The 27,134-nt window shown below is 45.1% G+C and overlaps 1 protein-coding gene across 3 annotated transcripts; it reads left to right on the top strand.

Moving 5' to 3' along the window:
* Positions 1–2,944: 2,944 nt before the first annotated feature.
* On the top strand, positions 2,945–27,134 carry rusc2 (RUN and SH3 domain containing 2). Of its 3 annotated transcripts, XM_061766929.1 has the most exons (15): positions 2,945–3,095; positions 9,065–10,643; positions 13,024–13,486; positions 16,194–16,784; positions 18,965–19,138; positions 19,370–19,537; positions 21,155–21,231; positions 21,311–21,485; positions 22,220–22,325; positions 22,402–22,448; positions 23,721–24,594; positions 24,696–24,860; positions 25,514–25,815; positions 25,886–25,937; positions 26,795–27,134. In XM_061766929.1, exons 2-14 carry the CDS (start codon positions 9,240–9,242, stop codon positions 25,897–25,899), a joined length of 4,560 nt encoding a protein of 1,519 aa, XP_061622913.1. In that variant the 5' UTR covers positions 2,945–3,095; positions 9,065–9,239; the 3' UTR covers positions 25,900–25,937; positions 26,795–27,134. The 3 variants fall into 3 exon arrangements, with proteins under 3 accessions (XP_061622913.1, XP_061622912.1, XP_061622914.1); XM_061766928.1 differs by having other exon boundaries at positions 25,886–27,134; XM_061766930.1 differs by lacking the exon at positions 18,965–19,138 and having other exon boundaries at positions 25,886–27,134.

Below are 27,134 nucleotides of genomic sequence, written 5' to 3'. Positions count from 1 at the left end.
GCGCACGCACAAACGATTAAAAAAGAGGATCAAATCCGCCGAGCTGGGCGGCTCTTGTGCTGCGTTCAAGCCCAGCGTGCAGAGCTCAGGATTTGGAGTGTCAACGTGTATGCAATTTGTATTCCATTAATTTACTATTGTAAGTTTGTAATCACAATCATTATGAAAAATTTTACATACCAATGCTGTATACTTTTTTTTTTTTTTTTGACATTTTTTAAATACATGCATACGACCCAAGGCGTATGAAGTCCGTGACTTTTGCTTACCATATATTATTATTATATAGTATTACCATATATGGTCCTATAAAGTTACCTTTCAGGAGTGTAAAACAAATTTTTGTCGGAGACCACTGTAGTTACGGTTTCCCTAAGAGGGCTGTTATGACTGTGGAACCAGATAAATGTTTATTCTTATCATATATATATATATATATATATATATATATATATATATATATATATATATATATATATATATATATATATATATATATATATATATAGTGGTTTACGGAAAATATTCAGAGTATTCAGATTTTTCACTCTTTGTTATAGTGCAGCCATTTGCTAAAATCATTTAAGTTAATTTTTTTCCTCATTAATGTACACACAGCACCCCATCTTGACAGAAAAAACGGAATTGTTGAATTTTTTGCAGATTAAAAAAGAAAAACTGAAATGTCACACAGCCGTAAGTATTCAGACCCTTTGCTGTGACACTCACATTTAACTCGAGTGCTGTCCATTTCTTCTGATCATCCTTGAGATGGTTCTACACCTTTATTGGAGTCCAGCTGTGTTTGATTATACTGACCGGACTTGATTAGGAAAGCCACAAACCTGTCTTTATAAGCCCTTACAGCTCACAGTGCATGTCAGAGCAAATGAGAATCATGAGGTCAAAGGAACTGCCTGAAGAGCTCATAGACAGAATTGTGTCAAGGCACAGATCTGTCCAAGGTTACAAAAAAGGTTTCTGCTCCACTTAAGGTTCCTAAGAGCACAGTGGCCTCCACAATCCTTAAATGGAAGACGTTTGGGACGACCAGAACCCTTCCTAGAGCTGGCCGTCCGGCCAAACTGAGCAATCGGGGGCGAAGAGCCTTGGTGAAAGAGGTACAGAAGAATCCAAAGATCACTGTGGCTGAGCTCCAGAGATGCAGTCGGGAGATGGGAGAAAGTTCTAGAAAGTCAACCATCACTGCAGCCCTCCACCAGTCGGGGCTTTATGGCAGAGTGGCCCGACAGAGGCCTCTTCTCAGTGCAAGACACATGGAAGCCCGCATGGAGTTTGCCAAAAAACACCTGAAGGACTCCAAGATGGTGAGAAATAAGATTCTCTGGTCTGAAGAAACCAAGATAGAACTTTTTGGCCTTAATTCTAAGCAGTATGTGTGGAGAAAACCAGGCACTTCTCATCACCAGTCCAATACAGTCCCAAACAGTGAAGCATGGTGGTGGCAGCATCATGCTGTGGGGGTGTTTTTCAGCTGCAGGGACTGGACGACTGGTTGCAATCAAAGGAAAAATTAATCCGGCCAAGTACAGGGATATCCTGGACAAAAAACCTCTCAAGAGTGCTCAGGACCTCAGACTGGGCCGAAGGTTCACCTTCCAACAAGACAATGACCCTAAGCACACAGCTAAAATAATGAAGGAGTGGGTTCAGAACAACTCCGTGACTGTTCTTGAATGGCCCAACCAGAGCCCTGACTTAAACCTAATTGAGGATCTCTGGAAAATGGCTTCCCACCAACGTTCATCATCCAAACTGACAGAACTGGAGAGAACTGGAAGGAGGAATGGCAGAGGATCCCCAAATCCAGGTGTGAAAAACTTGCATCATTCCCCAAAAGACTCATGGCTATATTAGCTCAAAAGGTTGCTTCTACTAAATACTGAGCAAAGGGTCTGAATAATGGCTGTGTGATATTTCAGTTTTTCCTTTTTAATAAATCAGCAAAAATGTCAACGTTTTTTTTCTGTCAATATGGGGTGCTTTGTGTACATTAATGAGGAAAACAATGAACTTAAATGAGTTTAACAAATGGTTACAATATAACAAAGAGTGGAAAATTTAAGGGGGTCTGAAAACTTTCGGTATCCACTGTAAAAGCAAATTGACTTTTGAACAGTTTCAGCTTTATAATTTTTGAATGTTTTATGGGACATTCACTTATCTAGGTTGTCATATGAACCCCTATTGTCTAAATTGTGCACATTTGTCATTAGGTCAACATGGTATGGAGGTTTTCCACATACAGTACACATATAATGCAACACATTTTTTATTATGATTTTACATTGCATCACGTTTTGCGATCAGTTTACAATGTTTACAAAGAACAAATATGTGGATATATTCAAATTAATGATCTATGGGTTTAAAGTACTTTTTCAGAGTCAATGACCAATGGTCATGTTCATGCATTCATTCAAGATTAAGTAATCAAAATGCAATCAAATTTCATTTGTTGTATTAGTTTGTGAAATTTATTTAAATGTTTACCCTACTATTACATATTCAACAGGGTAACTTGTAAGTGGAACCAGCTACATTTCCAAGGTAATCTTCCCAACAGTGAGGCAACGCGTGTTTTAATCACTGCCATTGTTTACGTTGTACTTTGGCATCGAGCGCTATCTAGTGGCAAAAAGCCAAATTGTGAAATTTTACAAACACATGTATTTAGATTAGCAACACATTTCTTTGCCTTTTTTGAAATTTTTATTTAGGATTTTTTATTTTTTTATTTTTTGCCGGTACATCAAAAATAGAACCACGTGAGGTCAGAGATTATTGACAACATGGTTAAACATGTTACATACTGGAACATTCTAGAAATTGTTAGTTTAATATAGAACCTTGTATGTTTTAACAAACGCCTCTCTCTTCAGATTATTATTAATAATGCTAATAATATTATATGACAACAAAGTAGATGTCATGATGCGGGTGAGATCAGGCGTTCCCGTCCCCGCGCATGCGCAGTGTGCTTGGTGTTGTCCGCCAAGTCGTCAAGAAGCATCTCTGTTGTCGTCGTCCCGCGGGCAACTGCATCAAAACACCGGGACAACACCCGGGACAAGGTGAGTGTCTTTCGTCCGCCCTTGGTGTCGTCGTCGTCGTCGTCGGGGCGGTTCGTGGCGGTTCGGCCTCGGCTTGACAGCTCGGTCATACCGAACCGACGACGCCTCCCTCAGCCTCCTCCTCAAACGTCCCTTTCTCCACAATTCAACCGTGTTTTCGTCTCGTTTTATTCAACAACGTTTGTCGTGGAAGGCGTCCGTTTCTGTATAAAAAAGACAGCAGAGTTCGGTTCTGCAGAGTTCGGTTCTGTATTGTCGTTCATTTTGTTCTTTTTTTTTTTTCGCATTGACACAAAGGAACGTTTGTGCTTGTTTCGTCAGCAACATATTTTGGTTTTGGTGATTAGACGTAAACACACCGTGTTGGTGGTTTATATTTAATTATAGTGTTCGATTAATGACGTACTATAGGCCTGAGACTCCATTTGATCACATATTGATCCCGATGTGACAGAATAAACAGCCGTCAAGGTACACGGAAGCAATGAACACAATTTCCGCTGTCATCCGTGAAAATAAAAGCATTGTGCGGCTTCTAACGTATATTAACAGTCATTTACCAACTATTATTGATACAAAATATACTAAAGATATATTTACTATGTAATTATATATAATTTAATCAGCTTCAAATGACGTGAGCGTTTAGATAATTGTGTTGTTGTTTTTGTTTCTCCCCCATATTTTGAAGCCAGGCCGGACGCACTTCTACGTTCGACAAAAATGAATATTGGTGACGTTCCTTGTGTGACATAAATAGAGGAGTGTGATGAAGATGTAGGTTAATGCCAGCTGATGTGTGTACCTGGACACCTGTACTGCAGCATTATGTCATAACCTTGTTATGTAAACTAAATTCTGACTTGTGCAACTAGTTGACCAGTACAACTTGTGGACAAGGCGAGTAGCTAGTTGTCAATTTGACTACTGCAACTATTTGGCAAGTGTGGCCAGTGTGACAAACTGACAAGTGCACCAAGTTGCCAAGAGTGACCAGTGCGACTAGTTGATAAATGTCACTAGTTGAAGAGAGAGCAACCAGTGTGACTAGTTCATGAACGTGACTAGTCTATGAGAGTGTGTCTAGTTCAGTGATTTCCAACCTTTATGGAGCCGGGGCACATATTTTACAATTAAAAAATCTCACGGCACACCAACAAACAAAAATGTCACAAAAAGTGGATACATTAATTACTGTATGTACTTCGTGGCATCTAATAGAATAACATTTATTTGATCTGTCTGTCACTATGCCTCACTGGCACAAAGGGATGAACAAAGATACATTATTTCTTGTAAATAATTTTTTGGCGCAATTACATACAATTTTATAATTTCCCACGGCACACCTGAAGAGCGCTCACGGCACACTAATGTGCCCCTGCACACTGGTTGAGAACCACTGGTCTAGTTGACGAGAGAATGACGAGTCCGACTTATTAACGAGTGTCAACAAGAGTGACCACTGACCAGTGTGACTAGTTGATGTGAGTAACATGTGAGTAACTAATTGACAAATGAGACAAATTCGTGTGTCAAGTTAACCAGCGTGACACATGCAACTAGTCGATGGAAGAGTGACCATTGTGAGTTGACAAGAGTGACCGGTCTTACTAGTTGACAAAGGAGTGACCAGTGTGACTAGTTGACAAGTGTGATTGGTTGACAAGAGTGGCCGGTCCAACTAGTTGACGAGGGAGCGAAGAGTGCGACTAGTTGATGAGGGTGACTAATTGACAAGCGTGACTGGTCCGACTAGTTGACGAGGGAGGGATCAGTGCGACTAGTTGACGAGTGTGGCCAGTTGACAAGCATGACCAGTCAGACTGTTTGACCAGTGTGACTAGTTGACAAGAGAGTGAACGGTACGACGTGCTGACAAATGTGATTAGTTGATGACTGGGTCCAGTATGACTACTTGACAAGAGAGGCCGACCAGTGCGACTAGTTGACAAATGAAACAAGATGACAAGATTGATCATTACAATTAGTTGACTAGTGACCATTCAGACTAATTGGTGAGAGTGACCAGTCTGACTAGTTGACAAGAGTGACTAGTTGACAAGAGTGACCAGTCCAACTAATGAACTCGTGTGAATAGTCAACAAGAGTGACCAGTGTGACTAATCAATGAGCGTAACTAGTTGACGAGAGTGACTATTTGATGCATGCGGCTAGTTGACGAGAGTGATCAGTGCGAATAGTATACGAGAGCGTGAAAGGTGCAGCTAGTCAATTACTGATTAGTTGATGGGTGAGACCAGTCTGACTAATTGACAAGTGTCCCTGCTTGACAAGAACAACAATTGTGACTAGTTAATGCATGTGACTAATTGACCAGTGATACTTGTGTGAATAATTGTCAAGTCTGACTGTCTGAGAAGTGCAAATAGTAGACGTGTGACCCATTGCTGGTTAGTGACTTGTTGCTGAGTCTATCTTGTTGATGATGAGTGTGAATTGTGGAATTAGTTGTTGGCAAGTGTGTCTAGTTGACTATCGACAAGTGTGAAGTGTTCGGTAGTGTGACTACTTTTCGACAAGTACAATCAGTTGGTTTACATGTACGACTAGTGTCGAATCACGAGATGTTGACTAGTGAACGTGTGCAACTAGTTGACGAGTGCGACTAGTTGATGTGTCATCTGTGAATCTTTTCAAGTGGTTTGCGTCTATCTTGCAGATAGTGCAAAGATGTTTTTAGTGTCTGCTCGTCTCTTGGAACATGTCTCCTCACGTTGCGTAACTGGCAGCCTGCACTGGCCGGATGTGCATAGTTTTTCTCTGTGTGTGTGTTAACATCACACTGAGGCCTTTTGTGTGTCTAGGAATAGTTTCCTACAGCTGCAGCGTGTCATCCTGATTTCCCCGTTGTCCACTAGTTGCAATGACGCTAACCCAAGATTCTAGCCTATCATAGCTAGCGACGACGGCAGGCAACACTTATGTAACCATCACTAAGATAATCTACTTTAGAGACACAATCAGGTTTGGCAACCTTTGGAAGGTGTCTGTTCAGGTCGTTGGGCATCTTTAGACCAGAGAGACGCTTACATTGTTGTGTGTGTGTTGACGTTAGGTGTGACTAGTTGACAATTGACACGGGTTGACAAGAGAGACTGGTTGACCAATACACTAGTTGCCAAGACGAGTTGACAAGAAAGGCAAGTTCACAAGGTCGACTGGCTGTCCAGAGAGACTAATTGACAAGAGAGATGAGTTGATGTATGCGAGTGGTTATCAAGAGAGACTAGTTGATGAGAGTGACTGGGTGACTAGTTGATGAGTCAGGGCTCGAGACTGCGAGAAAAATGGTTGCATATGTGTTATAAAAGTATACAGGCAGATTGACAGAGTGAAACAAAAAAATGAAAACAAAATAAATCCATTTGCTACATATCCACAGTAAGTGCAAAATAGAAACTCAAATTTGCTACTTAAACTATTAGCATGGATCAAATTATCTTGTAGCTTTCATCTTACTAAAGAAGTGACTTCCAGCTTTTCCTTGTCAGGGGGTCGCCATTACAGCGAGCCACTCACATGATTTGCTTGTCTGACGTAACCTAATCATGTTTATCTGGGCTTTAATAAACCCATGTCCCAATTAACTTCACAAACTAATTTTTAACTGCACATTTGCACATGAAAGTACTAAAAAAAACAATACATGATATAATGCATACATTGGCAGTGCTTCACACAAAGTCTCACTCTCTTACTGCATATTGATTGGAGGCGTGCCCTGCTGCGCCGATCTTTTTTCTCTCTCAGCTTTGTGCATGTCACGTCGTGCGACTCACCATTGTAGTTGTGCCAAAATAAAAGCATGAGTTTCAAAATAAGAGTCAATACATATAAATTAACTAAAACTTGAGTGATGGGCAGAACAGTGCCCGTGGGCTGGATGAGACGCCTAGACGTTTGACACCGCTGGTCTAATTTGTTGAGTAGTGACACTAATTAACACATTAACTACAGTATTTGACGTCCAACTACTTACGCTTACGACAAGGTAATATATTCCACTAGTTGATGTGGGGCTAGTTGATGCCTATGACACGCTTTGTTTTATGTTAATTTTTGGTGCTCACAGTTTGTTAGTTAGCATGAAGTGTAGGGATTTGGATTCCTGACAGTGAAATGGATGTTTTTCTGCGGGTTCTTGTGTGTGCCCTGAGAACATAATCAGTCCATTGAAAGCTTCCTTTGCGTGCTTTGTTCTAACACATCGTTTGGCTTCCCCTCATTTAAATGTGGGATATGAACACTAGTTTAAAAAAACACCTCCAGTCAAGTAATGTTACAATCCTCAAGATTGATGTAATAAGATTCAGTTTTAATCCGCTGAAGGTTATTAGCAAGGTTTTAGGCTTTCAACATTTTCTTTAAAATATCCTTGAATCAACCCACGTGAGATTAATCAACTCCACTAAGCAGGCACCACAGAGGAATTATTATTATCACAGAGGGATTATTATTGTATCAGAGGATTATTGGATTGTGAGCGCTTGTCTGGAGTGAGCGGTTCCTTTTAAAAGAAACATATTGTGTCATAACTGCATGAAGACTGAAACGAATACATTTAATGGGAATTGATTGTATGACGACTGAACGGTGGACGACTGGTTAGCACTTCTGCCTCACAGTTCTGAGGACCGGGGTTAAGTCCCGGCCCCGCCTGTGGGGAGTTTGCATGTTCTCCCCGTGCCTGGGTGGGTTTTCTGCGGTTACTCCGGTTTCCTCCCACACCCCAAAAACATGCGTGGTAGGTTAATTGAAGACTGTAAATTGTCCGAAGGTGTGAATGTGAGTGTGAATGGTTGTTTGTTTCTATGTGCCCTGCAATTGGCTGGCGACCAGTTCAGGGTGTACCCCGCCTCTCGCCCGGATAGCTGGGATAGGCTGCAGCACGCCCGTGACCCTAGTGAGGATAAGCGGTAAAGAAAATGGATGGATGGATTATTATTGTATTAAAGGATTATTGAATTGTGAGTGCTCGTCTGGATTGAGCGGTTCCTTTTAAAAGAAACATATTTTGTCATAACTGCATGAAGACTGAAACTAATACATTTAATGGGAATTGGTTGTATGACGGTGGACGACTGGTTAACACATCTGCCTCACAGTTCTGAGGACCAGGGTTCAAATCCCGGCCCCGCCTGTGTGGAGTTTGCATGTTCTCCCCGTGCCTGGGTGGGTTTTCTGCGGGTACTCCGGTTTCCTCCCACACCCCAAAAACATGCGTGGTAGGTTATTTGAAGACTGTAAATTGTCCGAAGGTGTGAATGTGAGTGCGAATGGTTGTTTGTTTCTATGTGCCCTGCAATTGGCTGGCGACCAGTTCAGGGTGTACCCCGCCTCTCGCCCGGATAGCTGGGATAGACTGCAGCACGCCCGTGACCCTAGTGAGGATAAGCGGTAAAGAAAATGGATGGATGGATTATTATTGTATAAGAGGATTAATGAATTGTGAGTGCTCGTCTGGATTGAGCGGTTCCTTTTAAAAGAAACATATTTTGTCATAACTGCATGAAGACTGAAACTAATACATTTAATGGGAATTGGTTGTATGACGGTGGACGACTGGTTAACACATCTGCCTCACAGTTCTGAGGACCAGGGTTCAAATCCCGGCCCCGCCTGTGTGGAGTTTGCATGTTCTCCCCGTGCCTGGGTGGGTTTTCTGCGGGTACTCCGGTTTCCTCCCACATCCCAAAAACATGCGTGGTAGGTTAATTGAAGACTCTAAATTGCCCATAGGTAGGAATGTGAGTGCGAATCGTTGTTTGTTTCCATGTGCCCTGCGATTGGCTGGCGACCGGTTCAGGGTGTACCCCGCCTCCTGCCCGATGATAGCTGGGATAGGCTCCAGCAGGCCCGCGACCCTTGTGAGGATAAGCGGCTCAGAAAATGGATGGATGGATGAATACTCACATGTTTTCTTGTGTCCATTTTTGTGTCTACAGATGTCTCACACTGTCTATGACTTTGTGTACCACTCTGACCACGCCCTCGACTTCTCTGACCTCTCCTTCCAAGTCCCTGGTGCCACCCCTGAGCTGCACCCGACCTGCCACTGTTGAACCAAAGCGTCAACACTTTGGGCACTCACCTTAGTTCCAACCGTGTACCTTCTCCGCCATGGACGGCCCACCCAAGCTGTCCGGCGAGACCCTGATTGTGCACCATATCCCCTTGATGCACTGCCAGGTGTCGGGGCGGCGGCAGAGGGGCTGTGGTGTCGGGACTGGCTCCTTGAAGAGGACCAACCCATTTAGCCCCCTGGAGAACTTGGGTCTGAGTCGCACCACTTCCCTCCCTGAGAGGGACATCCTCCAGAGGGAAGCGTTGCTCTATAGCAGCCTGATCCAGACTTCCACCCACAACGTAGGACCAGAGAGGCAGGATGGCGGTGGCGGCAGCACAGCCAGCAACGACTCCTCGTTCACTTCCAGCATCTCCGACGAGCAACTGGTGGCAGCCCACACTTTACCCCGTATCAAGACCAGGAGCCACCAACCGCTACGCCGGAACCCCTTCCTGATCAAGACCGACGATGAGGAGGAGGACGACGATGATGACGGCAACCTGAGCGGCTACCACGAAGACTCCTCCTTCCACCTACATAGCCACACCACCACGGTGTCCTTCCACTTGCATGACCTGGGCTTCGCCCCTGAGGCACGCAATCGGAACGGCGCGACCAGGGACTTGGACCCACCGGAGCTGGGCTGGCGGCACGGCAGCAGTGGCTCCAACATGTCGGTGGACTGTGGCGAGCACGAGTGGGAGGACGATGAGGACGGAGATCATCCCATGCCATGCACCCGGAGCAGCAAGATGGGCTCCTACTCCTCTGGGTTATCCGCGCAGCACTGCTCCTGCTGCACCCAAGCCCAGAACCTCTCCCTGGACTTCCCCCAGGACTTCCCCAACACCTTCCCTGAATGTCCTCAGGGCTACAGCAGCGATTCATCATGCAACAGCTCAGACGGCGTGCTGGTCAACTTCAGCACCATTTACAGCAAGATGAACAACAGTGTCCCTGAGAAGCAAGGCAACCTGAACAGCCCAGCCGAGCACCCCCCGACGGTTGACCAGCGGGACCCGACGGGGGGGGTGTTTTATTTGGACCTCCTCACCTCGCCCTCAGAGCCTCCGCTAGCCTTCCCACTCGGCCGAGAGCCTCCAGTGTCCGCCTTCTCTGCCAACTCCTGCTCGACAGAGCACCAGGCTGCCCTCGAGCTGGACGCCAACTGCAACTCCTACTGTCCGCCGTCTTGCGTGTCTGCGGGCGGGGCAATGTCCTGCCTTCAGAGTGAGGCCCGCCTGGTGGTGGCCACCCAGAATTACTACAAGTTGGTCACCTGTGACCTGTCTTCCCAGTCGTCACCCAGCCCGGCCGGATCGTCGGTCCACAGCGGCTCTGAGGAGCATAGCAGGGGCAGCCCCCCCAGCCCCACGCAGCCCAGTGAGTACTTCCTGTTCCGGCAGAGAGCCAACCAGGAAGTGGAAGATGAGGGGGAGGATGAAGAGTCAACAAGGGTCAGTTTTACTTGTACAGTTGAACAAGTTACTTTATTTTCTTTTACGTTGAATTTGAATTTCCTTTCTGATTGAGATTTTTGATGTAATTTTTTATTTGGATTTTGTTTCAGACTTTGCTTTTCAATTTTGATTCAGATTTTTATTGAACTAAAGAAGAGAACATTTTCTATTTTTTATTTGATTAAAACATTATCTCTAGATTTCTTTATTAATTTTCTTTTATTTAAAAATTTGATTCAGATTTTGTTTTATTTAGATTTTCCATTTTTCGATTTTTATTCAGATTTTATTTTTATAAATCTCTTATTAAATCAAATACATTTTTGCCAGTTTTGATTCGATTTTGTTGATTGTTTTATTACATTTTTTACTTTATATTTTGATTCAGATTTTATTTGATTTAAGTTATTTTTGATTTAGATTTTTTTATTTTAAGTTTCTATTTTGATTGTGATTCAGATTTCTAATCAGATTTTTTTTCATTTTTTAAGGGGATTTTGGATTTTGATTCAGATGTTCCATTTTTAAGTTTAGATTTTATTCATTCATTCATTCATCTACTGTTCCGCTTATCCTAACTAGGGTAGTGGGCGTGCTGGAGCCTATCCCAGCAATCTTCAGGCGAGAGGGGGGGTTCACCTTGAACCGGTCGCCAGCCAATCGCAGGGCACATAGAAACAAACAACCATTCGCACTCACATTCACACCTACGGGGAATTTAGAGTCGTCAATTAACCTACCATGCATGTTTTTGGGATGTGGGAGGAAACCGGAGTGCCCGGAGAAAACCCACGCAGGCACGGGGAGAATATGCAAACTCCACACAGGCGGGGCCGGGGATTGAACCCCGGTGCTCAGAACTGTGAGGCAGACGCTCTAACGAGTCGTCCACCGTTCCGCCTCATGGGGGCACAATGATTGCTAAATATAGTTCAGAAAGCTACCATTAAGGGTCATTTTGGCCATCTAGTTCTGCACTAAAAGGCTGATTCATATCCATCCATCCATCCATCCATCCATTTCTGTACCACTTATCCTCATCAGGGTCGCGGGCATGCTGGAGCCTATCCCAGCTATCTTCGGGCGAGAGGTAGGGTACACCCTGAAATGGTCGCCAGCCAATCGCAGGGCACATATAAACAAACAACCTTTCTCACTCACATTCACACCTGTGGGCAATTTAGAGTATTCAATTAACCTATTATGCATGTTTTTGGGATGTGGGAGGAAACCGGAGTGCCTGGAGAAAACCCACGGAGGCACGGGGAGAACATGCGGGATTTGAACCCCGGTCCCCAGAACTGTGAGGCAGGTGTGATAACCAGTTGTTCACCGTGCCACCAGTTTAGATTTTAGATTTTTTAAATTTATTTTATAGGTACATAAAGTAATTCAATATTAAAAATACATCATAGCTTCCAAAAATGCCCTCCCCTCAGTTGCATCCCATCTTGGAGCATTACGTTTAGCTAATATTAGCTCGCCAGGCTATGTACTGTATGTACAGTGTTCCCTAAAGTGCATTTTTTTTCCACATTCATATAGCGCATAATTCGGATTGCGTATTGTGACCAGCGCTTTGCCTCCCGTGTTTGCCGTTGTCAACATACTTGGTCGCTGTTGTCAGCATTTATTCATTCGCATGACCCAATGTTTACCAAAACTTTATGATTCGACAGAACTCCGGCTTGTTTACATACAAACATTAGTGCTAGTATTAGCTTGCTCAGCTACATTGTTGCCTGCTTGCGAGTCGTATTGTATTAAAAGTAAGTGAGCATATCTCAAGCTCTTCTTGAATGGACAGCCCACTCCCAAACGGCCGGTGACAATACCATGCTTTCCTCGTTTTGTTCTTTTTTCATTCTTCTCGAACTCCCCGATTTACGGAGTGGTCTCCGACGTCTCATGCTACCGATGCTATCGATTTCCTGCTGGTAACACTGAGTCTCGTACGCATCGAATGCAGAGTTTCCTTAACAGCACAGGAGAATCCACTGCATCTAACAGTGACTTTGCTCACATACCCTCGTGAGCTGCAGACTTTTGAGGTTACGTCCCAGTGGGTAACGCTAATGTGTGCTAACTTGTCCGCAGTTTGAAGCAATTTCATTCTTCCGGCTCCCACACAGTCGCTTGCACACAACTTGTCGGAAGACAGGCAGTCATTGGCTGACTGTCGGCTTTTTGGGTACTGGCCTTTAAAACACTGTATGAATTGAGCGCTGTTGTGTGTGTGTTTTTTTTAACTACCGATTTGTATATTATATTTATATATATATATTTATATCTACCAATTTATATTATATGATTTTTGTGGGCTGCAGGCTGATTGGAGAACAGCAAATGGTCATAAATGCCTTTCGTGTTCTTCCAGCGTCATCTGGCTGCTAAAGATGATGAGGATGAGGACGAGAACGCGGTCGGTGACCCAGACGCCCCTCCCGTGCTCCTCCAGGGCCAAGTGTATGTCAATATGTCTCCCCCACTGGTCAACCAGGGCGCCCCGGAGGCCGCCGCCGGCCGGCCGCGTTCCCGCAGCTACGACCGCAACCTGGACAAATCGCCGGGGCCCCGCCTGGGCTCGCTGGAGCGCATGCTCAGCTGCCCCGTGCGCCTCAGCGAGGGGGCCGGCGCCCTAGCCGCGCCGCCCCCGCCTCGGGTCACCTCCTTCGCAGAGATCGCTCGCAGCAAGCGGCGGCACGGCGGGTCGCCGTCCCTCAAGGCGGACCCCTTCTCTTCCACTGAGTTTTCACCCATCCACGAGAGTAACGCTGCCTCGAAAGCGCCCACTGCAGCCTGTTGCGGCCAAGATGCGGCCAGGGAGAGCGACGCAGAAGGTTTGTCTGCCACACGTCCCTTCCTTTTTCGATTCCTTTGTTTTTTCTTTCTTTTCCTCCCTTTCTTCTGTCATTCCCTCCTGCCTTCCTTTCTTCCTTTTTCCTTCCTTCATGTTTCTTCCCTCTCTCCTGCCTGCCTCCTTTTTTTCTTCCTTTCTTGTTTAATTCCTTTCTTCATCCTTCATTCCTGCCTCCCATCCTTCCTTTCTTCATTCCTTTCCCCCTTCTTTCCTCCCTGAGTCTTCCTTTTACCTTTTGTGCTTTTCTGCCTGGCTTTCTTACTTTTCCTTCCTTCTATGTATTCTTACCTTTATCCCTCTTTTTCTTTCTCTTTCTTTCTTTCTTTCTTTCTTTCTTCCATCATTCCTGCCTCCCACCATTCCTTTCCTCACTTTTTCCCCCCTACTTCCTTCTTTCCATCCATCTGTCCTTGCCTTTTTCCCTTTATTCCTTCCTTCCCTCTTCCCTGACTTTTTTCCTTTTCTTCTTTAATTTCTTCCTTCCCTTTTTCCTGACTTTCTTTCTTGACTCTGCATACTGCAATCAGATAATCAGTCATGTCGATGACATCTTTGAGCGCCTCCACGATGGTATCTTGGCGTTGGCAGGGATTGGAATGAAGTAATCAATAATAATCAGCCTGCAAAAAGAGGGGAAAAAAGTGGAAGTCTCGGGTTTGCTAATCTGGTTTTGCACCGTTACTGCCAAGTTTCGTCTGGGAAGTCTTGCTGTCTCTCGTGGCCCTTCCTTTTCTGCTTCCTCCCTCCTTTATTCATTTCAACTTTCCATCCATCCTCCTTTCATCTTCTCTCGTCTACCGTTCCACTACATCTCGATGTCGCCTCCTGTGGCAGCCACCACCACTGCACCCATCCCAAGTGATATCAGCAGCTCGGCCTTTAGACTGACAAACAGCTTGCGCAATGCTGTGAGGTGTCTCTCTCTTTCTCTCTCTCTCTCTCTCTCTCACACACACACAAAAACACACGCACGCACTGGTGTGTGTAACACTGAATTGAAAGGAAAGCGAAACATTGATAGGTGAAGAAATTCTTCTGTTAGACCTTCAAGGTGTGTGTCTATTTGTGTGTGTGTGTGTGTGTGTGTGTGTGTCTCAGCAGTTTCACCACGTCGAACCTTCATGTAGTGGAGTAAGGTAATGTAGCTAAGCTAATGAATATGTGCTTGTGTTAGCTCCTGGCAAGTGACTTGGCTTGCTTTTTTGGCGACCTATTTCTAATGAAAACCATCTGAGTTTATATGAAAAAGTAAACAGCTTTGACTTGCTTTTTCATTCGGTGGTACCTAGTTTTGAAGCACGACATTGTCCGTTTACGCTGAACTTTCTTCCTCACCGCTTGTCTGCCTCACATGCCCACTTGCTCCAATCGTAATACAGATTGATTCAACAACCTTTCCCCTTTGTTTTGTGGTTTCAAAACACAACAGTATTTGATTTTCATCAAATTTCTTCTTCACCACTTCCCTGTCTCCCGTGCACACACTCGTTCCACTCGCAAAGATGATTTTCTGAGTCAACACTTTATTTTTCCAATGCAAGAAATGATGTGCAAGAAAATAATCTGCTTACACTCAACTCGATCAACTCCCAAATGTAGTTTGGCCAGCTGGAATTTATTTCCTTTGTATCTCTTATTAAAATAAAATACAACATTTTGGTTCATGCTAACCTTCCTTCTTCACCACTTGCCTGCCTCCTACACCTACTCGCTCCACTTGCAGAGGTTGATTGGCAAGGTGGAATTTTATTTTCTTTGTATTAGTTGTTTAAAAAAACAATTATCAGTAAACGCTAAACTTTCTTCATCACCGCTTGTCTGCCTCACGTGCACCCACTTACTCCACTCGCAATGCTGATTTTCTTACGGCATGTGCCCACTTGCTGCACTCGTAATACTGATTGATTCAACAACTTTTCCCCTTTGTTTTGTGGTTTCAAAACACGACAGTATTTGGTTTTCGTCAAATTTCTTCACCACTTCAGTCTCTCGTGCTCCCACTCATTCCACTCGCAAAACAAATTTTCTGAGTCAACACTTTTTTCTTTTTCCAAAGCAAGAAATGATCCGTTTAGACTCCACTTGCTCAACTTGCAAAGGTTGATTGTGTAGGTGGAATTTTATTTCCTTTGTATTAGTTGTTTAAAAAAACATTATCAGTTAACGCTAAACTTTCTTCTTCACCGCCTGTCTGCCTCGTACACACCCACTTGCCCAACTCGCAAAAATGGATTGGCTAGGTAGAATGTTTTTGTTTTTTTTGTTTTTTGTGGTCTTGTTTCAAAAAAAGACATTACTGGTTTATGCTCAAATTTCTTCTGCACCGCTTGCCTTCCTCGAACACACCGTAAAAGTTGATTGACGAGGATCAATTTTTTTCCCTTTGTTTCAAAAAACAAAATTGTTTATGCTCAACTTTCTTCCTCACCACGTGTCTGTGCCTCGAGCACCCTCACTTGCTCCCCTTGCAAACTTTCACTTTAATGTTAAAAAATTTCACACGGCATTATTAGTTTACACTGAACTTTCTTCCTTGGGCTTATAACCGCTTGCCTCCCTCGCACACACCCACTCGCTCTACTAGAAAAAAAAACCTTTCCTTTCGTTGTTTTTTGTTTGTTTGTGCGCTTTAAACAAGTCTATGGTCTTACCCCCTTAACCAATCCTGCCTTCTCTTCTTTATCCAGGTGGCCCCTCCAGCTCGTCTGACATTCATCCAGCCGTGGTGCGCTACAGCAAAGACCAACGGCCCACCACCCTCCCCATCCAGCCCTTCACCTTCCACCACCAGCTGGCCTCCAAGCCCCCCCAGCCCAAGCCCCTGCTCCCCCTGCTGACTGGCTACGTGTCCGGCATGCAGGCACGCTCCAACTCCAACTCCGGCAATGAGGAAGAGGAGAGCGAGGACGCTGCTGGAAACGAGCACCATCAGGGCGGTGTAAACAGAGCGGCGGCTCCCCCTGGGTCTGTACGCCCATCACCCCTGGGGAGTTACTCCCCGGTGCACCTTCAAGAGGAGGCCGCCAGCTCCAGGACCTGCTCCACATGCACCCCGAGCCCCCCTCCGCCTCCGCATAACAACCTCTCCTGCTGCCCTCAGAGCACCGCCCACACAGGGCCACTGCTGCCCCACACCCCTCCCCCCGCCAGCCTGGGTGTGAAGAGGGGGATGATGCCGCCCACCCTGCCTCCTGTACACCGGGACACTCTTAGCCCGCTGGGGTGTGTCAAGGCTGGGTGCCTCGTGGAGGGAAGCAAAGCGGCCAGGATGCAGAATGGTAACTTTTATCTTCTTTCACATCACTCTAATTGACTGTATTACCTCCACCAAGGCAAGATTCAGTGTGATCGTCTGGTCTTCTCACCAAAACTGTAACAGGAACATCTTTGAATGAATGCTAACCCATTCTGAAAAATCCAGGTTTACCATTAAAAACTAATGTTAGGTTTGAAAACAATGTTAAATTGTGACTTTAAGGCCTGCCTAACTCTGTAGCCCTTAGCTCTTAACCTCACCCGGACTCTTAAACCTAACCCTGCTTTCCAACCCTTACCGTTTCTCTAATTCCTAGATCAAACTCTTAACCCTAATCCAAACTCTTAAACCCAAGTGCATCTCCTAACCCTAAGACTTTAATTGCACCCAACCCCTAAAACTAACCGCCAAACCTAACCCTTAAACCTAAATCCTAAACATAACCGCGAAACCTAACCACTAATCCAAACCAAACTCAAAACTGAACCTGAAACCAAAAAACTGAACTCCATACCCAAACTAACCTGTACTCTAACCCCTAATTCTAAACCATACCCTTAACCACTAAAGCTATCCATAACCCATATCTCTAACCCCATAAATTTCCAATTTTTAAACCTAATCCTATCTCTAAGCACTAAACCTAATTCCTAAAGTCTGCCACACATCGAGCGATGCGGCCAAACCCGTCTGAACTCTTGCGGTGTGTGCGGGCTTGGGCAACTATTTTCATGAGTGGCCGATCACTCAGCCGCTGTTGTTGCGACGATTCAAAATGTGATTTGCCGTTGCACAATGTAGCAACTCGCAGATTGCAGGCAATGAAAATGCACATAAGCTTTCATCCATCCATTTTCTTTCACTTATCCGGAGTCGAGTCACTGGTGCAGAAGCCTTAGCAGTGAAGCCCAGACTTCCCTCTCGATACATCGATATAATGAATGAATCGTTACACCACTGTTATGCATGTGTGGATGAAATAAACTTTGTAATCTCTGTTGTCAAAATGAAAGTGATAAAGTACAATATACTGTTCATATACTGTATGTGCAGCCTTGAAAACCTATACAGGAAGTCCTCTAGTTACGACGTACTCGACCTACGACGTTTCGACTTTACGACGCCCGTGCCTCGTCCGCCATTTTGTCCCTAACACTATAGTGTTTCTCCTTAGCTAGTGCATAGTGCTTGTCTGTGTTTGTGCGCCGGGAGCATCTTTGCCTTTTTCGCACTCCTTTTTTCACACTCTCAGCAGTAATGGTAAGTACAGCATCTTATTTTTTTATTTTAACGTATTGTAGTTTCTTTATACGAAGTGTTAACCTTTCCTGCTACGGTCAACTGACCGTGGTTAGGAGCCGCAGGGGAGACGCCTTCTCCAGTGCCGAGGTTGTCCTCCTCGGGGTTAACTCCCTTCTCTCGTTGCACAGCTGAGCTGGGTGGCGGCAACAATAAAGGCACGAAGCACCGATTTGCTGCTTTAATGGCTTTATTAGCTCCTCTGCACATTCAACGGCAACGGGTCCTCCGATAATCGCTACTCTCTCCCGGTCGCCGTCACTACACTTGCCACTGTACACACTCGCAACTGCGCGCACTCCTTCCTCCTTCACAGTCCCGTCTCACTCACACATCGACGCAAACGCCCACACACACTGAGCTTGCTGTCACAATCACGTAGGACAATACCCGTAATAGAAGTATTTCGACGTAAATTTCGACTTTAACGGTGAAATCCGACTTACGCGGAAATTCGGGTTACGTCGCCAGCGTAGGAACGGAACTCGTTCGTAAATCGAGGACTTCCTGTACAGGCTCGCCGTCCAAGATCAAACTGCTCAATGTGCAGGTGTGAGTTGCCAACTGTCATTTTACTTCTTTTTTTTTCTTTTCGTGATGGTCTGGTCTAATCGGGTTTGACCACATTGTGCAGTGGGTCTAACCCACACCCTGAAACATAACCCTAGCTCCCAAACCTAGCTCCTAACTCCTAACCACAACTCAAAATCTTACACCTAACCGTATCATACTACCGAACCCATACTTAACTAACCATTGGACTTGGAACTTTTCCGTTGTTTTCGTCAGTTTTCTTTTAATGTAAGTCCATCGTTTTGATGATCACGATCACATCCTTCCTGATTCTTCCTCTTCTTCTTTCTCCTCCTCCCATCACTTTTTTTGTCTCGAACACCCCGACAGCATACCACCTTTCCCCTCAGGCCCTGAAGTGGCGGGAATACCGACGTCAGAACCCTCTTGGTGGGGAGAGAGTAGCTAGCGTCTCTGCTTCGTCGGATTCTCACTGTCCTCCCCGAAAAAACGTCTTCGATTTCCCTTCGGCTCCCCCCAGCCAACCGACAGGACCCCATCATGGTGCGGGGAGGCATATGTGACCGTCTAATACCTGTTTTTGTCTGTGTAATTGTGAATAGATTTTTGGGCAAAATGTGGCACTTTTATTGACAAATAGCAAATAGCAGCATTTCTTTGCCAAAATGCTAGCCACCAGGACGCCATCATGGTGCGGTCAGGATCATGTGGCCAACTACTTCCTGCTGAGTGTATGTAATTGTGAGTGCTTTTTTGTATTTTTTGTGTGATCAGTCAGGCAAATGCAGCAGAGTTACGGCAACTTCTTACCGGATTACTTTTCTTTGACTGAGAGGCCGCCAGAGGAGTTCTGCCTCTCTCCTGATGCTTCCACAGCATCATCCTTGTGCTTTTCCTCCGGCTCACAGTCCCACGTCTGCGTCGACATGACGCACAAAAGAGGTGAGGTATCACATGGGATTGACGGGCTTTTTGTGAGGTAATGTAATCGTTTAATGGCAAAATGTCACGTATGTATGTACTTGATTCAGCAAAAAAATGCATAATAGTGGGGGAATATAGATTTTTGTTGTTTCTGTCCTTAAACACTAGATTTTTGCAAACAAATTTTGCACTTTTATGGCCAAATAGGCTTTGCGGGTTAAAGTATAGCAATTTTTGTGCCTAAATTATACCTTTTGTACTCAAATGTTTGATTTAGTGCACTAATACAACAGTATTGTGATCACATCTAACAGTTTTGGGAGGAAGACAACTTTTTGTGCCCAACCTTTTGATTTTTGTCAACACATTTGGCACTTTTGTGGCCAAATATATAGTTTTTGTTCAACTAGATAGACAAACAGGCACTTATTCATCCCGTGAGGGAAATTAGAGCAGCAATATTCATCATTACACCAACAAAAAGAAAGGAGCAACCAACAAGTAAAAAGAGACAAAGACAATACAGGGTCTGACATTAACGGTGGCCGGGGCCACTATGACGCTGTCTCGGGCCACCACCTACGTATAGATGCTGGCCCCTCGTTGGTGCTCGTTTTTAAGTCGCCAAAAATTTGCACCTGGCAAAACTACATTTTCAGTGTCAGTATGAAATTCTTTTATCACCAAAACATCCCATCCAAGACAGGATGTTGTGGTGACGCAAGGAGAAACTGAGACTTGCACCGCCTGGCTTGATAAACGGACACGAATTTGGGTTAGCCTCAAGACGATAGCCGAAGCTAACGCTGCTAGCCTCATACGTTCAACATTCATATGAGCGGCAACAGGACCACGGAATGGCGGTGAGGAACAATAGCGACACAAAGTGATGCTTCATCGCCACATTTTTATGTTCAATAATGTGCAGACAACAACTGTATGCTAACGAGGACTTTATTCATCAAAAAAGTGAGGCAGCGCTCACTGACCAACACCATGGCGCTTTACGGCACTGTCGCAACACTTGTCGGACTTGTGGCACAATATGGCATACGGCAGGCGTTTGTGAATCTCTATGGTGTAAATAACCGAAAATATCTTCACATCACAAAAATGGTCAAAGGCGGTAAATAGTTTGGGAATTGCTTCCTTTATATACAAAAATATTTCATATTGTGAATTATTTGTCTATGCACTTGTATTTATTTCAATGATAGCCCCTTGGGATGCATCCTCTCATTTTTAAGAGGGTCATTTCAACACATAGATAATCACCAATATACAAAATAATTAATTAAGGTAAATCAAAATCCTAACTCATCAATCAAACAGGCAACACAGAAACACCCATCAGTCACATTTTCCAATACTATTGCTCACATGAAAAGTGGGTGGCTTCAAACAAAAGGTGCTGTGTCCCGAGTTGTTTAACACATCGAGATGTAAATACCATGAAATAAAAGCTAGCATTCTGAACTATTGTCTCATATTCATATTATGAGCTGCAAACCAAATGCCTTCAGTTTACAACAAAAACAAAGGAATTGACCTTGCCGTTCCAATACTTTTGCAGGGAACTGTATGTCATTTTCTGTGACAGAAAATAGCATTTTCTTCTCATCTTGTCTTTTTCAGGATTGGTGAAGGCTGTCAACACAGCAGTCGATCTAATCGTGGCTCACTTTGGCACTAATCGAGACCCTGATGTTAAAGTAAGTCCATCACGTCCTCCATCCATGTTGACCATCAGTCTGTCGACGCTGACACAAGTTTTGTTTTCGGCGACACCAGGCTAAACTCGGCAACAGCTGGGTGAGTCCCAACGTGGGTCACCTGATCCTGAAGTACTTATGTCCAGCGCTGTACGAGGTTTTGCAGGACGGACTCAAGGCCTATGTGCTGGACCTGATCATCGGACAGCGCCGCTGTCAGCCCTGGAGCCTGGTGGAAGCCTCCACGCAGCTCGGTAAGCTTTTCACCAGCAATCAACTTATTCACTGTCATGGACGTTTCTATTCGTCAACTAGACTCCAGTAATCGAACTGTTTACTGCCACCAACATATGTATTTGTCAAGTGCGTTTTTCGACGTGTGGGCGTGAAAGAGGGTCTCACCCAACCTGTCTGTGAAATTCAGGTTTGCAAACCACTGTAGTGACTAACAGGACCCTGTAGATGGCAGCGTTGCATCACTTTGGACTTGAGATCAGCACAGCTTTTGAGTAGAAGACAAAGATTAGTTAGTGAATCTAGTCTTGTCACATCATTCATGAGGGAGAGAAATGCTAACACGTTCAGGCACCTGACACTCAAACAGAATACCTATATGAAAGATATAAACAGTGTATGCTCCTACTGCTCGTTTCAAAAGAACAGAAAAAGCTATAAAAGTTTTTTTTTTCTGGTGAAAGAAGAGAGTCAGGGGCAGAGTTCAGTGCTTACTGTCACAGAACACAACATTCTGAACTGAGCATTGCAGAAAATAATGAGAACCACCACCTTGCACAATAGAAATAAACACAATGACTATAGAAATAATCCCCATTCGAAGACGTACAAAGCACGCTCAGGCAAAAGAACATTAACAATGTAGACGTGTCACACAATTACTGTAAGGTGGTATTTCCTTGACAGTTATTCATGCTAACTGCCAACTTGCAAAATAGAAAGGAACATGGTGTGGTGTGTTTGTGTCCCTCAGGCCCATCTACACGTGTCCTCCACAACCTGCTGACGAAGGTGAGCCAGTTCTCAGAGCTGACGAACCACAGCATGAGACTCAATGCCTTCATCTTTGGCCTCCTCAAGTAAGTCCTCCTCCTCTTTTTGTTTGTTGACTGACATTTGGAGCCTGTCGTTTATCTCCTGATTCCTCTTTTCCAGCCTCAAGTCTTTGGAGTTCTGGTTTAGTCATCTCTTGACACATGAAGGTAAGACCTGCTTATAAACAGCCACAATCTTCTGTTTTTACATATTTATGTTCAAGTGGAGACTAAGGGCAGCTATGAAAAAGACCGCTGCATCAAAGTGGAGACTGTGGAGTAGTAGTTACAGCCAAAAACATTTGAGGAAACACGGCAAATAAACATATGCTAACGTTAGCGTATACTTCCCAGTCTCCACTTTGCTTCAGCAGTCCATTTTGTGGCTACCCTTCGTCTCCTCTTTAATAAAATGTGTGATATTTTAAGGGGTATTTTCCTGAAATTGTTGGTCATATTGAATGCGTCCATCAGCGATAATGGAGGAAAACGAGGGTTTGCATATTTAATCCGAGAAGAGACTAAGGGAAACCACAAATTGGACTGCTGCATCAAAGTGGAGACTGTGGAGTAGTAGTTGAGGATACATGACAATAAAAATAAATGCATATTCTAACATTAGCTGATGAGATGTCTTAGCTTTGAATGTGACTGTGTTATACTCTGCAGTCTCCACTTTGCTGCAGGCTAGGTGCGATTTTAGGGACATATTTCCTAAAAATGTTGGTCACATTGAAAGCATCTGTCAGAGTGAGACAAGCTAACAAACAACAACAATGTAGGAGAACCTGGATCTCCTGTTTTCACATAGTTTACTGAGAGAAGACTGAGGGCAGCCACAAAATGGACCGCTGTGCCTTAGCTTTGGATGCCACTATATTTTACTCCACAATCTCCACGTTGCTGCAAACTTTAGAGGCGTGTTTTACCCAAAACATTGGTCACATCCCTAAACTAATCATTTTCTGAAATAATTTTTTCTTTGTGGTGATAGGTTTTCCGCTTTAAAATAGTCTAGCCCAAAAATTGATAAAGCTTTGTCGCATTGAAGGCATCAGTCGTTATGAGACCTGCTACAGTCCCCTGTTTTGACAGTTTATCCAAAAGGAGATTGAGGGCAGCAAGAAAACAGACCGCTGCAGCAAAGTGGAGCCTGTGGAGAAAGACAGCAATAAGATTTTGGTCATGTTGAAAACACCTGTCATCCAAGACATGCTAAATAACTGTATGGAGGACTATGAGGGTCTCCTGTTTTTAACTGAGAGGAGACTGAGGGCAGCCACGAAATTGATCACTGCAGCAAAATGGAGATGTTGGGGGTCGTAGTTGAGTCGAGTAAGAAAATAGCTTTGGAATGTGACTGTGTTATACTCCGCAGTTGCCAATTTGCTGCAGTAGCCCTACTAGTGGTTTACTCATATGGTATCATTGTCATTTTAGACATCATAGCCGCCCACTACAATGCGTGGGGCCTGGTCCCACTGGCTCAGGGTGCATGTCAGCAGCTGTTCAGCGAACTCCTCCTTTTGCTGCAACCCCTCTCACTCCTCCCATTCGATCTGGACCTCTTGTTCGAACCCCGGCTCCTGGCGACGGGGCGCGAGCAGCAGAGACGCCGCAAGGAGCTGCTATGTTCAGCGAGACAGTCCACCACCCACTCCACCCTGCAGCTGATGAGGGGTTGGGGCGCTGCCGTCGGGGACATGGTAGCCGGGAAGGAGAGGGTGCCTCTGGGGCGGGAGGAGACGTGGCCCAGGACAGAAGTTTTCAGAAGGGAGAGTATCCCTGTGGGAGGTGGTCACGGGTCCAAGGAAAGAGGGACAGGTGGCCAGAGGATGAAAGGAGTGGGTCAAGGAATTGAGGAAAAAGACGTAGGGAAGGACACCCTGGGGAAGGACCCCACAAGGACGGACGAGGGGCGGCAGCGTCAGGACCGTCAGGCTGGGTGGTGGTACCAGCTCATGCAGTCATCCCAAGTCTACATTGACCAATCCACAGAGGGTTCCAAGTTTGTCAAGGCAGACAAGCGCAGGACGTCGGCTGAGCGTCGCCCCTGCCGACTGCCGCTTGCCAGAGAGGGTGTGGTGGACGGCGCCGAGTCTGGATCTGAGGGGCGGCCCTCGTGGATGGGAAGTCCGCCCGAGTCGGTCCTCAATCAGGAGGCGACGGTGGGCAGCAGTCCGGTAATCAAAGACCGGCCGGAGATTGCTGTCCAGAGGCAAGGGCTGCGCTGGGGGCGGCTCTTCGGATCCAGTGTTGGGTCTCCGACCAAGATAGACGGGAGTGAACTGAGGGCGAAAGCTCAGAAGAGCAGGTACGTCCAAAAGAAATACAAGTATGCCAGCTAAACTAATTTCCATGATGTTTAAACCTTGGCAGAGGTCTTTCAAACAGCATGTTTGTTGTACTTTTCAGGCAGCCGTCGGGCTGGCTCGGCCTGGACTCGTCGGTTTTGGGCCTGATGGCACAGACAATCGGAGCTGGAGGCATGAAAAAGGTAGAGCCTGTGAGCGCCAACCCTCGTACTGTGGCAGCTTCACCCAACGAGACCCGACCCAACGAGACCAAATTCTCAACATGGTATGAATATCTATGAAATACCTTTCTCGCTATCTTGCCACGAAAACATATGAGATGTTGGAGTATAACCTTAGCCTTTCACACGGGGGATTTCTGCATTCAGATCCCGTATTGGATGTTAAACTTCATACCCTTCTTGGTTTTACGAATCCCCTTCCTCGCAGCTGCCATTTTGCCCTTGGAACTGGCAAATTTGTGACTTCACCCCCCCCCCCCCCCCCAAATTCCGTGTCAGTACCTTTCACCCGCTCACTGAGACCCAACGCACCTAGACCAAACTCTCGACATGGTTAGAAGTTCATCACAGCTGCTTTTGCACTGCTTTGCCGTTAAATTGAAACCAAATTGTTGACATGGTATGAAGATAATCAAACCCCATTTTTTATGAAAGTTGTCATTTGAGATATAACGTTTCCGCCTTTACTTTTCGTACAGAACATAGCAAAGACGGGATGTTCTCGCAGTCGCCGCCTGCGTTTAGTGTTACCCTGTCCCGGCACTTTGTAATCCCTTTACACACGGCTATTCTTCAGCCACTGTTGCACCTATGTTACTGCCTCAGAAGCCAGGAAAATCACGGGTCAACTGTCTGCACCTATGCAGCGTGAAAGTGGGTTAAATTTGTTTTCATCCTCCCTGTTTTCCTTCCTCAGCGAAGTGCGAGCGCTGTGCCACCACATCGCCACCGAGGCAGGACAGCTCAGCTTCAACAAGGGTGACGTCCTGCGGGTGCTGAGCAAAGCTGATGCAGAATGGCTTCTCTGCTCTACGGGCGCCTCTCAAGGCCTGGTGCCCATCGTCTATGTCTCGCTCTGCAGCATGGAGGAGAGCCAGGATTGCGGCAGCGGTGAAGGTGGTTCAGACAGGGGCTGCAGTGGCAATGGTGACATCGGCCAGGGTGGCGGCTGCAGTGGCAGTGGCGGCTCTAATGGAGGTGGTGGTGCCTGCGGAGCTGGTAATTACGGTGCCGGCTGTGATTGTGGTGGTGGTTCTGGTCAGTGTTGATCTCAAATATCCCTCTACAGGAAACAGGAAGTGATCACCACCCTATTCCAGACAAAGCCTCCATTGAGACACGTGAGCATGCAAATATAACCAAAACCTAAAGACACTCCCACACCAACTGGACCTGTCATGGTGCCGCTATTATTATTATTGTAACTATTAATACACCAGGTTGGACTTGCTGTCAATCACTTCCGTGTGTGTAGGTGTGAGGGGCCAGCATGTGATGTTACAGACTGAGGCTGCTGTACTCCGTCTAGCCACTAAAGAACGCAGCAGTGTTATAGCAAGGATGGTCGTCCAATAGATTGAGCGGTTGTCGATTAATCGTGTCTCGAATCAATGGAGTCAAATGGAAATGAATTGTAATGGCTCCATCAAGGAAACATAGTAGAATGTCCATCCCTACTTGGTATAACAATACAACATACTTCCTGTAACTTCACTGGAGTCAGCCCACGTAGCTTAGCATGCTTCACAAAAAAAATTGTTGCGCTAGCTCCCTGCGGCGGCTTGGGGTGCTAATTGCTACTATCAGATATTTACCTGGCAATTCTTCAAGAATTGTTTGAATGTTTTTTTAGCACTTCAGAAGTGAGCATCCAAGCATATTAACATTAGTGCTTTAGCGACAAGGCAGAACCGCTAATGTCGAAATGCCACCAAAGTCATGGGAATTTTGGAGGTTGGAGAGGAAAATCCCGGAAGTTACGTGAAGTTCAAAAATTATTAGCAACATTAGCTAACCTGTTTTTAGAACATTAAAAAATTAATGTTTACTCCACATTTTTAAAATGTATTTCTTATTTTTACGCTTGTGAAATGCTAACACATAACTCCAAAATATTGCACAGTTGAAAGTTTGACCCAGGGACAGTTTGTTTCACTTAAATTGACGTTGGCGTTTCCACTGTCTTCTCCTGTCTTAGCTCCTGACTGGTCGACCGGTTGTCACGGTAACAGCTCGAGGTAATTATTAGTGAGCTAGCTTCCATAAAAAAGGGACTTTTGCACTGTTTGGACACTTTATTGACAACGTTAGCCTATTTGCTTGCTTTCCTTGTACAGTTGAAACTATTAAATAATGCCAACGTGGATTCAAGTGTAAATATGTCATTATTCAGGAAGTGGTAGAAGGCAACACTTGTTGGTGATTGGTGACTTTGTCTTGGCCCCACCTCCTGTCTGTAAATACCTTCTTCTTCTTACATGTATGTACGATGCTAACCGGCTAATGTGGCTAACTAAAGTGCTCTTGTGACCATGCGA

The sequence above is a fragment of the Phyllopteryx taeniolatus genome, chromosome 3 (assembly GCF_024500385.1).
Source record: "Phyllopteryx taeniolatus isolate TA_2022b chromosome 3, UOR_Ptae_1.2, whole genome shotgun sequence".
Taxonomy (NCBI): Eukaryota; Metazoa; Chordata; class Actinopteri; order Syngnathiformes; family Syngnathidae; genus Phyllopteryx; species Phyllopteryx taeniolatus.
The sequence above is the reverse complement of the archived record's forward strand: the minus strand, read 5'-3'. Positions and strand labels throughout refer to the sequence as shown.